Source organism: Phoenix dactylifera, chromosome 7 (genome assembly GCF_051530095.1).
Source record: "Phoenix dactylifera cultivar Ajwa chromosome 7, Ajwa_hap1_PhDact_Kaust_v1.1, whole genome shotgun sequence".
Taxonomy (NCBI): Eukaryota; Viridiplantae; Streptophyta; class Magnoliopsida; order Arecales; family Arecaceae; genus Phoenix; species Phoenix dactylifera.
The window spans coordinates 2,391,451-2,409,602 of NC_143196.1; the positions used below are offsets into that span (position 1 = coordinate 2,391,451).

General features: G+C 42.9%; 2 protein-coding genes and 1 pseudogene across 2 annotated transcripts; 1 reads left to right on the plus strand and 2 right to left on the minus strand.

The window, feature by feature from the left end:
• Positions 1-8,168: 8,168 nt before the first annotated feature.
• On the minus strand, positions 8,169-9,017 carry LOC148702848 (uncharacterized). Its single transcript, XM_088700940.2, has one exon. The coding sequence runs from the start codon at positions 8,950-8,952 to the stop codon at positions 8,320-8,322; it is 633 nt and encodes a 210-aa protein (XP_088557066.2). The 5' UTR covers positions 8,953-9,017; the 3' UTR covers positions 8,169-8,319.
• Positions 9,018-13,505: 4,488 nt separating this feature from the next.
• On the plus strand, positions 13,506-14,638 carry LOC103707568 (tapetum determinant protein). Its single transcript, XM_017842939.4, has 3 exons — positions 13,506-13,731; positions 14,001-14,087; positions 14,175-14,638. The coding sequence occupies exons 1-3, from the start codon at positions 13,647-13,649 to the stop codon at positions 14,501-14,503; spliced, it is 501 nt and encodes a 166-aa protein (XP_017698428.4). The 5' UTR covers positions 13,506-13,646; the 3' UTR covers positions 14,504-14,638.
• A 1,660-nt stretch (positions 14,639-16,298) lies between these two features.
• On the minus strand, positions 16,299-18,037 carry LOC148702849 (omega-hydroxypalmitate O-feruloyl transferase-like; annotated as a pseudogene).
• Between the last annotated feature and the right edge of the window lie 115 nt (positions 18,038-18,152).

The following is an 18,152-nucleotide window of genomic DNA, read 5'->3' on the forward strand; positions in this document are numbered from 1 at the left end:
TTGAAGTGAAATAGTGTGATAGTGGATTTTTTTTATTTGTTAGAACAAGTACATACTTATTTGTTTGATAGATTTAAAATGAAAGATTTGTATATCCAGTGCTGTTAGTGCTAAGTTTCTCTCACACCATATAAAAGGACAAACATGGTAGAAAATTTGTTGGCACAAGTTAGATGGTTGGATAGATAAATATCTGAATGTGCCACTGGCATTAAAGTAGCTGGAAAGATGGTGATAGGAGAGATATGAGAGTAGTGTGGATCTAAATGCCTTGACCTTTAAGAACTTACTCCACTGTCACATTACCATTTGAAAGAGATAAATTTTGATAGGAATAGAGATGTAGCCTGGGCTATGACAATAGAGAACTAAGTTAAATTAATACTACTTCGAAGTTAAAGCTACTGATAAGCTAAGATATAATATATTGATTGGATTATCGAAGGTTCCCTTCAGAGTATAAATTCTATTTATTTATGCTAAACATGATAACCACCCATTTTGATAATTACTACCCACATTTGACTTTTACTCTTGGCTATTTCGATAACTGATGCCATTTATTCTCAACTACACTTATTTATTAACACAATTGTTTTGTACCGATCTGATCTACTCTGAAATGTGGTGAATCTTTCAGAACAAAAAGAAATTTAATGAACTTCATCTTCTGGCAAACTAAAAGATGCAACATTGTTAACCTTAATGTTTCCACACAAACAAAGCAAAAGAAGTTGTTAAACTCCATAGTAGTTGCAAGACTTCCTCTGGAGAAGACAGGCTACAAATTCAAATCATTCACCAATTTACTCCATGACTTCCTTAGGTATTTGTTAATCTCAACGGTCACTTGGATTTCTATCTTATAGATGAATTAAACATAAAGGTTAATACTTCCTTTTGCTGAGCATTTTCTACACAACACTAATAAGGGATGAGCCTAAGTTTCTTCACTATCCAACAACTGAAGAAGCCCAATTGGAGTTGGTGACAATCTCTTCTTCCGTATTCTGGAGGAATGTTAGAAATTATTTCAAGGAAAACTGTGAACATCTGCGGTGATGTTAGCCAAGCTTGTAAATGGTTGTAATTAAGTTCTACAACCAACTGTTGTGACCTAAGGTTGGCCCAAATCTTTGTTTGAAGCTTAACCATGTTCATGTTCGTGAAATCTGTCAAGATTGGCAAAGCATGAAAAACTTAAATCAACCTTTAATTCAAGCCATGAAGGTGGAGATTATACAGTGATAAGGTACCATGACATTATATCATCCATATGTTGTTATTCTAATAGGACAAGTGAAAAAGCTTTGGGGATTATTGTAGCAATTGCATGCACTACTTGAACACAATCAACAAAAATGTAACCGGAGATGCATGCGCAAAGTATCACGATCCAAGTTAGTCATTGACAGTTAAAAATTAAGCTGAATTATGCTGCATGAAAACTGGAAAAACCCTATACGTAGCCGTATACTTAAACTGTAGAATGCTAATACATTTTCTATGCTTCAATCTGGGAGGTGGCATGTGGATTGGAGTTGTCACGCCCCGGACCCGGATCCGTGACACGGCCGTACTATTGCCGACTACCGCCCACAATAGCACGCAGCCTCATACCTGGGTAACAGGGTAGTCAAACCAACCAAATCTTTTCATATGAAAGCATTCTTAGTACAACCTGCTGGTCAGTACCCAAATACAGAGCTTCTATGTAGTTTATGTACACAATAGTATACTTGCTTCACCCCAAAAGAAAGAAGCCCTGATACCAGATTAACGTGTCTCTGGCAGCTATCAGTGGTAAGGATCTGAAAGAAAAAGTAAATGAACGGATATGAGCTACACGGCTCAGTAAGTAATCCTGCATAATCCTACCGGATCAATCAGTAGGCTAAACATGTAAATCAGGGTTTGAGAAGCTGACATGCATGTTTATCTAATAATCATCATGGCATAACATGTATGCAATTTAAACAAAGCAGTAGTGCAAATCACAAAAATTTTCATAAAATTATGCATATGAAACCGTGCCCCCGGCATGCCGTGGTCTTTTTTTCTCTCGGATGCTACTGCGAAGTCAGACTCGACCACTGGCGGGGCCAGCTCAGTTACTATTCAGCCACTGGCGGGGCAGGCTCAGTTACTATTCAGCCACTGGCGGGGCAAGCTCAGTTACTATTCAGCCACTGGCGGGGCAGGCCCAATTCCAATTCAGCCACTGGCGGGGCAGGCTCAGTTACTATTCAGCCACTGGCGGGGCAGCTCAGTTACTATTCAGCCACTGGCGGGGCAAGCTCAGTTACTATTCAGCCACTGGCGGCTCAGTCATTCTCAGTAGCATCTTTGAGCCCATTATAGTGCCTCTGGGCTAGCTAAGACTTTATAAACTTACATGCATGATTAAAATATCAGTATCATCATGTTGCATACATAGCCATAGCTTCTGGGATCATGCAAGTTACTTATGCATTGTAACATATCATGCATGAAACATATATACTTAAAATAAATGCGTAGGAAACATTAATGACATGATCCATAACAGGATTAGGACAGGTTACTTACATTCTTCACTAATCATGCATACAATTCAAATTGTATAAAAAAACACTGGTTCATCTTATAAAACGTAATACAAGATCTATGATAGGATTAAGACAGATTACTTACTTCAATTCGCTTTCCAAATTTCTCAAGTCCAGGTGACAAATCCTTAATCACCTAAAACAACATCATAGGGATTACATTATTCCCCATTTATTTATTATAAAATTTCTTAGTCCATCATATTATGAACTTACTTGCTTGGATCCCATCCAAGGATCTAGCCAAGTCCAATTTACCCAATTTAGAGCCTTTGGGGCTCAGTTTAAATCCAGATTGGGTTCAACCTTTTCTAGCCAATTGGGTCCTCTGATTTGGTCAATGTGCTTAATCCCAAGTTTAATTGGGTTCAATTTTGGGTTTAGGGTCAGTACGGCTTGTTTGGGCTGGAGTTAGGGTCAGCCCGAGGTCAATTTGACCTACTTTCTGTTAAGTCGGGGTTTGAACTGGGCTTTCTTTATAATTAATTGGGCCTACTGAGACCCACATACTTAATTGGGTTTGGACCTGGTTTAAATTGGGCTCGTCCAGACTTAGCCCAATTTGATTGGGCTCGGGTTCAGCTTCAATTGGCTAAACCAATTCCTTATTATTGGGCTTAATGGGTTTCGGATCCGAACCCGATTCCGGCCCGTTAACCCACTCTTTTCTTTTCTCTTCTCTTTTTCTTTCTTTTCTTTTCTTTACCGTTTCTTTTTTTTTTTCTTCTTCTCCTTTCCGAAGCTTCCTTTCATCCCGATCTCCCATTCCTCCTCTCCTCTCCTCTCCGGCGAAGGGAGGTCGATGGTCTCCTCCTCACGGGGAGGGGGTCGGACCGCGATCGGCGACGCCCGCAGCCGAGCTCTCGGCTTCCTCGATCGAGCCCGCGGCCGAGCTTTCGGCTTCCCCGGCCGAGCCCGCGGCCGAGCTCTCGGCTTCCCCGGCCGAGCCCGCGGCTGAGCTCTCGGCTTCCCCGGCCGAGCCCGCACCGGCGACGCTCACGGCCGTACACGGGCAAGTCCCCTCCTCCTCTCCTTTTTCTCTCTCTCCTTGGTTCCGATCGGAAGCCCTAGCCATTTCGGCCGGTCCTCCGGCCTTCTTCTTCTCCTCCGGCCGGATCTACGGCCTCTTCCTCCTCTCTCTTTCTTTCTTTCTTTCTTTCTTCTTCCCTTCTTCCTTTTCTTTTCTTTGATCCTTCCCTCCGGCACCACCGCCTCTTGCCGGAGAGGAGGCAGTGGTCCGGCCGGGGCTGGCGGCCTTGTGGCCACGCCGATTGCCGGCTCAACCTGACCGGCGGCCCGGGGCTGCCCCCCGAGCCCTAGAGTAGCAGCGGCCGGGGACTGTCACCCCGTAGGCCGAGTCCGGTTGGGCTCGGCCCGGGTGGCAGCCAGGCCTGGGCTTGGGTTTCCTTGGTCCGGCCCGCGGCCCGTGGGTCCGGCCCGCGGCCCGTGGGTCCGGCCTAGGGTTTTGTTGTTGTCTTCTCCTTGCCCGATCTTTCTCCTTGTGCTGGTGTGCTCCCCTCTGTTCCATGGATGGAACAGAGAGGAGAACACCCCCACCGAGGGGGTTCCTCCCCTCTTCTCTTGCTTTAGTCTAATGGCAGTGTGCTTACCTTGACTTGGCTGAGTGGAGTTGGGCAGTGACCCTTTCTCGGCAAGTTCCCTCCTTCCTCCCTTGGGGCTGCGGGGCACCTTCCACCTCCAGCTCCGGGATCTAGCTCTCTGGTACCGAATATCAGAGGGTTAGAAGCTTAGGAGGGTATATCCAAGATTAGGGTTAGCAGGGCTTAGGTCTATAAAAACTAAGCTTGTGATTTGACCCCAAGGAGAGGTGGCATCCTCTCCTTGCTCAGGGCTTCGGGAGCCACCAGCTACCCCCCCCTCTTCAGGCCAGCTCGAGGCCCAGCTGCCGAGGAGGAGGGAGGTGGCGGGCTCCGGTTGTGCATGCCTGTGGGGGTCTCTCCGTTGGCCATCTGTGATCCTGTCTTTTCAGCCCTCGGGGAAGATGGGAGCCTATTCTTTCTGGACCTGCTAACCCTGCATCCTGGCCCAATACCCTCAAACTGGGCCCTACAGTATTGGGCCTAGTCTGTATTGGGCCCGGACATTACAGGAGTTGTTCAATTGCCAAAGCTTCTCCCTAAGTATAAACTATTGCAAAGCATCTAATTTCATAGGCGTCTAACATGTTCATTAATGACAAAACAATGAGTACCGTATAGAGTTTTCCTATTCAACCAAACAAAAAGAAGACTTACCATTATTGGATGGTAATGCTTAACCATTTAACTTGTTCAACTTGTTTCAATCTTTTTTATATATCATTCATTTGATTTGGCGTGTATCTTGTCCGACCCGATCCGATTGCCACTCCTAAATTTATTCGTACATCAAAAGCGAGTAGATTAGAAATAGGGGTGGGTCGATCATGGACAGGAAAAAGTTGTGATGGACTCTCACATGAATGAAGAAAAACTAAAGACTATAGTAAAGGCGAATGGGGCTCCCAGGCTGGGATGTCTGGCAGAATGCTTGGCCTCCTGCACGAGAAGCGACACCTGAAGGGTGAGCTTCTGCTGGTTAGCTTAACGTCAGTAAGTATTCTAGGCTGAAAGGAGGCAAGCAAATGAACGGAGGCATGGGGACTCGAAAGCAAAATGGATGGTGATCATAAGAATATAATACAATATGTCTATGTGTTTTTTTTTAACTTTCTTTTTTTTAAGAAAGCACTAACTAAGTTACTTACGAAATGAGTCAAAAAACTGAGGACGTTTCCAATACCGACAACAGCTCTGGCTGAAGAGATGTGGGACATCAGTGGGTGGCCGGGATGGGGAAGAAGCAGTGAAAGCTCGGGCAAATATGGTGCACAAAAGGGTGGTGAAGTGGACTAGAGAAGAAACAAATAAGTAGCAACAATGAATTGAAGAAAGGAATGAATATATCCTCGGCTAGACTAGCTGATGACAGAACTCTTGTAACCCATAATAAAAAGCCAAGTGCATCACCTGTGGCCTGGTCCTTGCAGCAGCCTTATATGAGCGAAACATGCGCGTGCGGGAGTACATTAATAAAACAATAAATCTAAATTTATTCTACAAGCTCTTAGTCAGCCTTAGATCTTTCTAAATATGGTCCAGAGTTTCTATGTCTTGATAAGGCAAGCCAAAAAATTTCTGACGGTGCTTGGAGCTGGTGCTCTAGGCTCTCCTATGTGCCAAGTTGGATAGAATTGGAAGTTTGTAGTACTTTCAAATAAATGAGGGTTAGCTTAGCTAGTTGGTGCCTATCTCTCTAAGTAAAGGGCTTTCATGTTCAAATCTAAGGCCCCATCTAACATTACTGTTAATAACAGAGTTTTTGTATACAGAGTTTTGGACAATAGGTTTTTGCTAGTAGGACTTTTAATAAAATATTGTTTACTATTTCATAACAGTATTTCAAATGTACTGTGAAACTTTAACATTGTTTGATGGCCAAAATAAGAAAATATGCTTAATATTAAAAAATAAAAAAATATTATATAGTACTTTCAATTATCTAATTATTTTGTACTATCAAATTTTTTATGATAAAATATTTGTAATTTATAAATTATTTATTTTGATATTAACCTAAATAATATAATAAATAATAAATTTTAAATTTATTATAAAAATATAATAATAATTTTATAATATAACATAGCAAAATCAAAAAGAAAAAAAAGATGAATTCGCTCATGAACTATATTGTTTTGACTTCTTCCGCCACTCTGAAATCTATCAAAAATTGTTATTAGAAACTATTGTATTGTTGGTCTGTAAGCTATTTTTAAATTATTTTTTTTTAAAAATCAATCATGGAGGCTTGAATTCGGATCTTATAAAAAGAACAGCTTTTAAAACTTTTGCCAGAAACCTTGGAGCTTTTCCCTAGCAAACCTTTTCAGCTATTGGAAGAGCCAAAAAGCTATTTCAAAACTGTCATCAAACACCTGAATATCACCAAGAAAAAAGTTTCTCAGCCTCCAAGAAACTTTTGGGTCCTCTAAAAGCAATTCCAGATGGGGCCTGTGGAATAACCACTGCATTCTTTTTGAAAAAGAAAAAGAAAAAGATGATACATACAAAACATTGGGAAATAATGGTGTACCTATGGAATGTTAGGATTATGATTATCTACCGAATATAACGACAAATCAATTAAATTTACTTTGTATCCCTATTACAGCCCAAAATTGTAAACTATTAAATCTACAAACTTAAGCATGACAATGGGTAAGTGAATGAGAATTGAGAGGCTAGGGATTTCAAAGATACGGGTTTCTAGGTTAGATCAAATCTTGGGAGATCGAGCCAAGTTGGTCCAGGCTATATCATGTTTGACACGTTCGAGGCCCGATTAGTATATGGGTCTATAGAGGTCTAGTTTGGTAGGACAAAATATGATATGTATCTAACCTAATTTTCCAAACATTTTTATCCAAATACAAAATAAGGTTACAAAAAATCAGTTTGGGTCAAGTCTAACAAGGTCGAGACTAAAATAAGTCACAAGCGAACCAACCAAAAATAAGAAACCTAATCAATGCCAACTACCTTGGAAGATATACATTTGGATAGTCCAAATTATTGGTTGGTGCAAGCAACACAACCATATTCCAGGGGACAACCATATATTAAACCAAGGGAATTTGATGCAACGCAACTTACCAAGTTTATCTAGATTCAACTACCATGTGCCAAGAGAAGTTTATAGACACAAGAAATTTGAAAACCAGAATGGAGGCCTCATAGCATCATCTTTATACAGGGGAAATAATAGCGAGGAAGCATGACTTTGACTCAGCTCATGGTACGCTACACCCTTGGAGCACTGCAAATTTCCATGTTTAGTGTTTTCACAAGATCAGAAGGGCTTTGGATTACAATAAGGTCTTTTATACTTGACCCTGGCACAGTGTGTTGCCTCCGGGATAGAACAGAGCAGAGAAAGGAAGTGTTGGAAGTTGACGGGAACTTGCGACGCGCCTAGTTGCCGAGCTACGGTCACCTTGCAAGGAATAATCTTTACGGAGAATTACATTATATAATACAATATATTATCAGTTTTGTTTTTAAAATCTATGAAAACTTAAATGATTTAAAGTTGGCAATATCTAATTGGCTTTCAAATTATGGAATAGGGCCTGTGGCACAACTTGTTGGTACCAAGTGATTCTGGTTCAAAACGTATAAGGAAGCTATTTGGTTTGGATTTTTTTTTTGTTTGTTTTTGATGAACATTTGGTTGGGATGTTTGATGCCAACATATGAAGAACTTGTTGGTTAACTACTCTGTTTAACAAATGCAGCAGATTACTCTCTGAGAAAAGGTTCAAATTTGGTTTTCTGAAACCAATTCTCTCTGCTGCCAAAAGCTTTAAACAAAAGGAGGTTTCAGAAACAATATAGAAAACAGAAGGTCTCGTTTTTTCTGTCCTTGTCAAAGCTAATTCAATCTTCTCCCGGGATTTTTGGAAACAAAGAATATAAATGCAATATCAAACGGGCATAAGTAATAGAAAGTAGAAACCCACAGTGGGTGCAGTGGATCGGATCGGTGCAAGCACACTTCAACTACTCATATTTCTGCTGGCAATCACAATAATCTAAAAAGTACCAACTCATGATTCTTGATGTTGGTAAATTCCCAGCGCATCAAGTCATAAACATTAGTAGCCTTACAAGGAATCATTCACCCATTTATATTACACCCTAACTAGCTGCAGAGCCTCCATCCTCCTTTCTCTCTTCACACTCTCAATAAATTCCTCTATCTTTCTATTCAGTTCATCAATTCCTACGTTCTTCATTTCATCCACACCCACAAGTTCCTTTCCTTCATCATCTCCTCCTCCAATCACAGCCAACTCCAAAGACCTGCCACTATCCTCTATAGCCTTCTCCACAGCACGCGCTTCTATCTCCATAGCAGCGATTCCCTCTTCATCTTCTCTTCCTTCTATCATGACTAAATCTAAAGACTTACGACTCTCCACTGTTGCCATGGAAACATCTGCTTCAGTCTCCACGTGAGCTTCAACCTTCGGCTGCTGATGGTCTTTCCTCACAAGGAATTCATCGCCAAGTTTGTTAACCGGCTCGCTGCAAGGACTGAGCAAGCCGGAGTCTTTGACCAGGAATAATAGAATGGCATTGAAAAAGAGGAAAATGGCCTTCCTATTGATGCAGTGGTCAAGGTTGTTGAGAAGAGTTGCGGTGGAGGAGAGGTTGATGGAGTGGAGGCAAGAAGAGTAATAAGAGAGCAGGACGATGGAGAGCAGGAGGAGGACTCGGAGGGCTCTCTTCCATGGGTTTGGCTCCCTTGCTTTGGTCCCCATCTCCTTCTCAATCTCTTTGTATTGCGAAGAGAAGTGAATAAGATGATTGCAGGGGAGGAGGGACATCCTATATATCTAAACTCGTGGTTGGTGGGAAATGTCCGACCATGACCTTCAGTATGGGGATAGATCAGTTGTTGGACTCTGAACAGCTTTCGGAATTATAAGCTAACCTCTTGTTGACGAGTATTTCCTCAATGAAGGGGCCCAAACCTGATTTTTGGTATCAATACATGAGAGATGGAAGCTGCTAAGGGCCTACAAAAGTCCTGTATAATTGAAGGGAGTAGAAGTTGTTTCTAATCTATGTGAGTCATAGATCGGATTCCCCCCACTTGTCATAATCAAAAATCTTATCCAAAAAAAATCTAGCCAAAAATATAAAAATTAAAATTTAATTAATATATAGTTGATGTGGGACTAAACATATCTCGCAAGGTCCTACAAAATATGATAAGTCTCTCTAAACTTTTGGTCAAAGTAGTTGTCGGGCATGTTCCAAAACATGGGGCGGCGTCCGTCAAGATCATCCGGATTCTTCCCCATGTGTTCATGGACGCTGCTTTTCCATGAAAGACCGCGACCCAGACTTCAAACTTGGGCTTGTCCGCGTTAATGGACCCAGTCTCTCGCCTTGTTGGGGTCCACCTCCTCATCCTTCCAAAGACTTCATGTTGACTCGTTCCTCGCACGTCATGCCTCTCCCCATCTTGCACTATAGAAGATGACTCAGTTCCATGTCCTCATCTTATTTTCTTAGATATCCTCTTGCACTCCCTATCTTTCCTCATCTATTCAAATTATAGGAAGACACCAAGAACTAGAAACAACTTCTTACGTCTGTCTTCCCCCTTCCACCACCCAACCAAGCTGCTATGAATATATATCTCCAATTAAATCAAATGAATTTGGTGGGATTCAAATTCATCCTTATCTCCTAATCTCGTTTGGAGAATTTAAAGAGAAATCATGATGATAAAGCTTCTACCCCACCCAAGACTGGTATAAAAGAGACTATACTATGGAGTCTGGACTCGGGACTCATGTAAATCTGGGTCCACAGACTATACTACATAAATATATATGAAGTATATAAATATATAGAGAGAGAGAAAGAGAGAGAGGAATCATAAAGGTCTTCAGAAGCGTGGGGCACAGATTTGCATCACTTTGCTTCCAATCATGCCAACCACTCCCCATCCAATTGGCATCTCTGTGCCTTGACTCTGTAAGACAATGGATTGATCCTTTGCAGCAATAACTCTAAGCAGTTCTTTCAATTAAGATACATCATTACTTTTTTTTTGTTATTTAGCTCTGCAACTCTTGACCTGCAGCCAGTTCACATTATGCCAACAGCTAAAAAAATTACAGTGATCTAAGCTGTTGGACTCTGATCACCAGTTGTTCTTTTGGCACTAGCCATCATACAGACAACGAAGAAAATCTAAAAGAACGCTGACTAGGTAAGCACTCTCCTATAAATAAAGGATGGGGTGTAGTGAGATGGTGGTGAACAAAGAGAAAAAAATTCATTCAATGCAAACAAGTTCTGGCAAATTACATCATAATTCTTATCATCGGGAAAAGATTTCGTTTGCTCCAATTGAACGTTTTTGAATGCTGCATTTGCAGAGTACCTTCGCCCAAGCAAAACTTTGGAAGGTTTTGCTTTGAAGAAAGAAAAAGACGATCGAGCAAATCTCAGAATGGGGTTAAGAGTGAATTCAAGCTTGAGCTTGAAACCGCCCGTCTTCAAAAATGACAAAAGATTGTTAAGAACATTGCAGTCTACTTGGATGTTAAATGCACCTAATTAATGATTTTGCATCTCAGAGTGTGAGGACTACTCATAAGTTGATTCATAGCTTTTACAAGGACCACATAGTCCATGCATCAACACCATGGAACATATGAATCTCATATACCTTTCTCCTTAAAATCTTAAGGAAAATAATTAGAAGAAATTGGAGAGAATGCTGTCCAATTCAGGACCCATCCATTCTAGCATACACCATTACCATGATAATTTTTCCTACGTAAATGAAAATAATGATCCCATCGTGCTTCTTGGCTAACCATTGCAATGGTTCACATTATCCTTCGTGGACATAATTTACATTTTCTTGAGAGCATGTTTGGAAAATTCAATAGGTTCGGGCTGGATTTTTTTATAAAAATCGGACCTTTGGCCTTTCCAGCTCATGTTTTTCCAAAGACCCATCTTGATAGCCTAAATCCCATTTGGAGGTCTGTTGGACTACAGCAATTAAAAAAAAAAAAATCCAAGAAGGTCTTTTTCTTCATCCAATATGATTTGGGCTGAGAGGGGTGTGTGTTTATATGAGCGTTATTCAAGTAAACGGCCCATTTCCTGCATCCAATAAGGAATTCAACCCAATCCTACGGGATTTTCCAAACCGGCCTTAAGAGTTTTAGAGATCCTCTCCTTTCCTTTACCCCACACAAATAAACAAGTGCACACAAAAAAAAAAGGATAAAAAATTGTCAAAAATGCAATTTTACTAGTATTATTAAGTTGTCTTGAGTAATGCGCTCTATATATTCATTTAACTGGCAGCTTAGGACATGTTACTAGTATGGAATTTACAAACTCTCGCGTATGCTTTTCTTTGAGAAATCTCTAAAAAAGGGATTGTTAGAAATAGAGTGGAGGTAACAAGAAGCAAATGTTATAGTTTTTAAGGCGCAAGGTGTTAATTGCCCCCATATGATATTTTGAGTTTGCTAACGGGTTCTTACAATGCACCATCAATATACAAAGAACCTTATTGGGCTTTGCAGGTAACAATCTTTAAAAATCTCACAAACCTTTTGTTGAAACTTGCAACTCTCAAGTAAAAAAACAAAAAGAAGAAAATTTATGGAATTTATGTATCAAAAGCAATCACCAGGTTCTTGTTGCAGTATTCTCACAATCCCAGGACTTTGCTTTATTTTTAAAGAGATATTTTTGGTTATTTGCAAGCCACAAAGTACGTCACTGGGATTTGTTGAAACAAGGGCTATTGGCCCAATTTGTACTGGGCTAGGCTCTTGCTGGGTTCAATGTTCAAAATAAATACGGGTCCAACTTGGGCCCTGCACGGCTCAAAGTATCACATTAGGCTTAATTCAAGCCCAGTTTTCTCAAGGCCCACTTTGCTCAAACGTGAGCTTCAAAACATTTGATTGGTTCGGGCCTAGGCCCATTTTCAGCCCAATAAAAAACTCTCTTTCTTCTATCTAATTAAATTATTTATTTATATCAAATCCAAATCCTCCGCCGCATTGGCGAGTGGGCCCGTGAGCGGCCGATCCCTGATCTTTCTGATCGCTTCACGTGCAAGCCTCTGCCCTGGTGGCTCGTGCGGTGGGCCGCGGCCCACGCGTGGCATTCCCTGCCCCCCCCAAGGGCTCTCCCTCCTCCTCGTATACCGTTTCATGGGGACAACTTCCCAGAGCTCGTTAAATGCGACGCTGTCATCGTTGGGACCTAACGCTTAATTAACGCCGCTCGTACCCCAAAAGCCTACACCAGCTTTTATTATCCCTCTCTCTCTCTCTCTCTCTCTCTCTCCCCCCCCCCCCCCCCAACCCTCTGCACTTTTTGGCGGCTTAAATTACTTTTCCTCGTTTCCTTTTCCAATGCACCACCCACCTCTCAACTTGTCCTCCTCCTCCTAAATCATAGCATAGCATCTCATTAACTAACTCTCTCTGCCCCCTTGACATTTATTCTCCCTGCTTCCCGTCCTTTTTGAGTCACTGGGGCGTTCGTTCTGGCTCCGACATAACGCCCGTTATAACAGAATTAACGGCCATTCTCCCACGATAGACCTATCTATACGCCATACCCTGGTTTCGACCTTCGTTATTAGAGGAAACGGCGTTATTGGAACGTAACTGGCCACAGCTGTTGGCCATGAGGGACCGGGCTCCAATATAAATCGCTGCCGTCAAATCCAGATCACAGTGGACCCGTGACGCGATCTATGATGCGACGTCCCATCAGGGATCACACGGGGGTGAGATGTCACCGGTCGGTCAAAGATCTCCCTAGCGTTTCCCCCCGATCGAGGGCCGTATTTATTTTGATCGGCATCAAAAATGGACGGATGGATGTTTATCTCAGTCCAGCATCTGACGCCCTTCATTCGATGCTCCGCTGGGGAATGTTCTCTTCCGATGGACCCCCACCCCCTCCCTCCCTTTTCTCCTCGGTCACGTCATCCGATGTGACCCCACCCACCCCCTACCGCCATTTAATATTAAATCTCCGTTTCATCCCAAACGGCACGCGACTTTTGAAGCCCATCCGCGGCCTTCTGATCCTTCCGTCATAAACGGGAAAATGTAACGGAAACGGAATTATATCGGGGAGGCCGTCGTAAGTCATAAATGCTCGCACCTGGCGTGGAGAGAGCACGACGACGACGGGGGATTTCCCAACTTCTGAGCCCGGTGGTAGATCCGCAATTTTGGAACGAAGGCGAGGCCATTTTGGTACCAGAGACACGGGGGAATACCGGTATAAAACGACGAGCGATCCCTTTCTCAACCAACCGTTTCGGGTAAAGACGGTAAGCGGATTTCCCTTTCGTCTCTACTTCGGACTTCCCTCCTCAGTCCTCCCCTCCCTTTGTACTCCGTACAGTCGTCTCCTAAGATCCGACGGCCGAGATCTACCCCTCATGGGCTGGTTTCCGCGGTTCCCTGAAGTCCGCTTGCTTTCAGCCATCATGAGCTTGGTTTTGCTCTTCTCCATTCTCTACTTCGGTAAGTCGTCGACTTTCATTCCGTCCCTTAACCTTAAACCCTTTCCATCCGACCGTTTGGATCATCGAACCTTCTCGTAGATGCCAATTTAGATAACCTGGATCACCAATCAGACGGTCCAAATTCAAATTATAACAGAATCTATCTGCTATCCCTAGAATCTAGCTATCTGAAGGTCTTAAATTCGTAATTGACTCTTCGAATGGTGGTCGTTCGGAAAATTCCATCAAAGCGAGGGGCAATTACTAATTAACCATGCTAACCTGCAGTGGATGGAAACGACGCGGGAGGAGCCATGGCCCTTGTTCCCGAGAAGAATCGGAGCGCCGGCAGCACTCGGAAGCTCTTCCGCATCGGTAAGATCAAACGGCCCTGATCGGCTTCATTGCATGTGTGTTTCTAAGTTGAACCGGCGACTGACGGCGTTAAAAACGATGTTATAGTGGGGGAGAGGATGGGGGTAGAGTCGTGCTCGAAGGACGACGTGGTGGTGTACCAGGGGCCGACGGCGCCGCTGCCGAACGGGATACCGACGTACACGGTGCAGGTACTGAACGTGTGCTCGACGGGGTGCGCGGTGGCGGACATCCATGTGAGCTGCGGGTGGTTCAGCTCGGCACGTCTTATCAACCCCCGGGTGTTCCGCCGGATCGGCTACGACAACTGCCTGGTCAACGACGGCGCCGTGCTCGGCCCCGGCCAGTCCCTCTCTTTCCAGTACGCCAACACCTACCCCTACCCGCTCTACGTCTCCTCCGTCTCCTGCACTTGATCCTGCTGTTTACCATGCATCATGCATGCCCTTCCTTCTTCCTTCTCCTCCCTTGGAGCTTGCTATATATATATATATATATGTGTCTATGTAGTTACTATAAAGATTGTGATGTGGTTAATTTATGGTTGCTGCGTTCCTGTCTTGTTAGCAGTGGTGCTAGTAGTAATAACCGAGCTGGAAGCGGATGTGCTTTGGTGGAGCAGTTCTTACTCTATGAACCAAGTATGGTATGATATGTATATGCATGCTAATGTCGTATAGCAACTAGTTTTATTTTCTGGATCGTTGTATGAAATAGTAATATATTTTTGGGCTTGTATTTGCATCGGAGATCTGGTTTGTGGTCGGAAGAGTGATGTGAATGATGTAGGTGTGAGTTACCGTGTGGAATTGGTGAGTATGGAGGGATGGTGTCTCCCTTCCCCCATCCCCCGGGGTGCTCTTTCTCAGTCTCGTTTCCTTTATTTTTGTCTTCCAGGAGATCTCTTGGCTGGGCTGAGTGCAACGTCTTATTGTTCGAAGGCACAATCGTATGGTATGGTTTTTGAAATTTTGGTTCAACACTTTAAGAACGATGTGGGCTGAGGTCTGCGCGAGCAAAGAGTCGTTGTGGTTTGGTTCGAGGGTTGTAAAAAAAAAAAAACGTGCTTTGTTGTTCTAAATCTTCCTAGTGTAGATTTGGTGTTGCTACTTCTGGTTATAAAGGTAATGATAATGATTCTGCTGCCATGTCAAGATCAGGGTTTATTCAGATTTGAGAGAGTACCTTGTACACTTGCGAATTATTCTGCCCAACGCCCTTATTAACTATCCTCTCGTTTCCTGGTACGAGACTCAACTTCTTTTTACAAGAGAGCTGGTATATATGCAATGTTAGCTCTCATTCTATTAAACAAGCAAAAACTACATGATTGAATAACTAACAAAATGTCATAAGTTCGAAATATGCTATTATCTACCTGACCAAGCAAATTTGATTAATCATAATTCATACATAGTCACGGAGCAAGCTGATAGCTCTCAGCTGGGTAGTATCATGTTATCCAAGGGGGAGATTTCATGTTCAAACCTGAATGTGTTGTATAATATTCTCTATATTTTCAGAAAAAGAATGGCCCTCTATGTTTCTAGAACCTTAGGTTTCACTGTTTTGCAATGAGCATCTTTTCTTTTTTTAATTTTAAAAAAAAAAGAAAAAACGTGGAAGTATGACATGTCTGCATCGCCATATTTACATGCAGTTAGGTTTTCTAGTCAACAGGTGTAGAACAACAATCTGTAATATTTTTGACAGCTGCCTAACTCATCACCCCATCCTTTTATTGCAGTTGCAGACAATAAAACGCCGCTTCATATTTCCTTAAACAACACTTCGCTTCGAACATTGCAAGTCCATTATTTTTCTGGTTATACTTAACACCATCGTAAACTTGATCGATGCTTAATATGTACTTGGAAAAGGCTATATATAAATCCATCATCTCTTGGAAGACCTCCATGAAAGAAGCCGGCAGTCCCAGTGCCAGCAAGATGCCCTTTCCGTCCTCCCATGGGGAAGAAACAAGGCCACCTCCTCTTCGGGCAGATCAGCCAAACCGGACTGAACCGCTCCACCCCGCCTGAAGTGCGTGCTCCTGAACTCTAGCTGGCTCCATTCCGTCACCTGAAGCCCGGTCGGCTCGTAGTAATCGATAGCGGACCGGATGAACCTGTCGGTCGTATTTCGAATCGCGGTTTGGACCAGCTGGATCGCGAAGGAAATCGGCTGGTCCAGCAGCTCTACGGCCCGGCACAAGCAGCAAACTAGCACAATCCGGTTCCCAAAAAAGCCGGCCGAGAGGGGCGGCTCGAACTGTGTCCGTCCATCCACCGCCAACAAGAGTGGTCTTCTGATGGGGGCTCATGTTTAAGGCCCGGGTCATGGCCTGCCCATTGCCATTTGTTTCAGCCGGCCCAACTTGCTGGTGTCGTAGGTGAAGGATCGGTCTCGTCAAACTCGTAGTGGGGGATTTTGGGCTTGGCGGGCTATCGGGGCCCGTTGAATTGTCCGATGCAAGGGCGGCATGGAGAGCAGCATGCCGCGCGCGGTCTCAGCCCATGAGTGGAGGAATTCCACGGCTGAGAGCCCATCGACAAACCCACCACGCTCAAACCTTGTCACCTGAAATGACTCAAAAAAAGAGAGGATATGTATGATATGAATGCTTATCTGATAAAAACATGGGATAGCTGATGGGGCACTCATTTTCATCAACATGAGAACAACAGAATTTCCAAAAAAAATGAATAAATGAGCGACGAGTATAGTATTTTGGAATGGGTCTTCAAAGCATTTTCCTTGCTCTTATTCATCAGCTATTGCAGTGCTAAATAGAGTAGCATAATGTCATTATTTTTTTCCATCACTTGGATAAAATCTTGCATATAATAGGAACAAGAAAGAAGATACTGAGTTGTAACATCTCTTTCGAAGATTTTAATGTTTATCAATGTCAAACCATGACTTACTAAGAGTTGTATAAATATTTCTTTAGAATCTAATAGATTGAATGTGATTTAAGATGAAGAGTGGATAGTCGGTGTACGTGAGGTCAAAATAAAGGTAGAGGTTTTATGTCTGCCGTGTCTCAACTTCTCAGAAGGTTAGCTCAAGAGTTGCACGAAACATCTCTTTTCTCGTAGGTTAGGTCAGAAAACTTATGAACTAAAGCTAAGAAACAAGCCCGTTCTCCGACGTGATGGCTTTTATTAAATGAATGCTCTTTGTTTGGACGAGGTACGAGACTCCAGCTTCCTACGTTTTTCTTGGGCTGTTCATTTGCCAATTTATGTAACCCACATGGATAGGTAACCAGCCTCTTCTTCTGTGGAGAGAGAGAGAGAGAGAGTACCCACAACCACAAGCCTATACGTACGTAGTATTATTATGACAATAAAGTTCTTTGTGCGGATACCTGAACCGTAAGGAGAGGTGTCTCCAAGAGGTTCTTAGCTCGAGGATCGATATAAACTAGCTTTCCGAGCTTCACAGTATCGGGAATGGAGATATTCCCCAAGACTTTCATCTCAAAGTCAGCCACCGCTTCAACAAACGGCACGCCATGACCATGTCCATCACACTTAACGATCAGCTTCCTGCAAAGGCGTAGAAATGGACCAGCACCTTAGCAAGAGCCTCCTCTATAATAACTTGGCCTGCATCGTCGCTGCTCCTCCTCTCCTTCGCCTTGAATAGGTGCACCGTCTTCATGATAACTGTAATGTTTTGGTCTAGGTTCGATAGGAAGTAGTACTCGTCTCAGGTTACCTCCATTATTGGCTTAATTAATACTGGCTCCGATCTCACTACAGTGATGGCGACTTCACCAGTCATTTACCTTGGCCATTTGTCTGTAGTTTGGAACATGTAGAAAGAAAGGAAGTAAGAAGCTTATATGTAACTCTTTGAAGTTGACGGATAGAAGAAGTGGATATAGGTCAAGGTTTCCATGGTTTTAGATGGCAACTTTTATAAGGCCATACGAGTTATGCATTTCAAGGGTCCTCAACTACGTACCTATCAATTAGTCTGCGAACGTCGCAGAATTTTTGGATGGTGACGAAAGTATTTAAATGTGGCAAGATTTGGTTGAGGGCTGCAAAATAA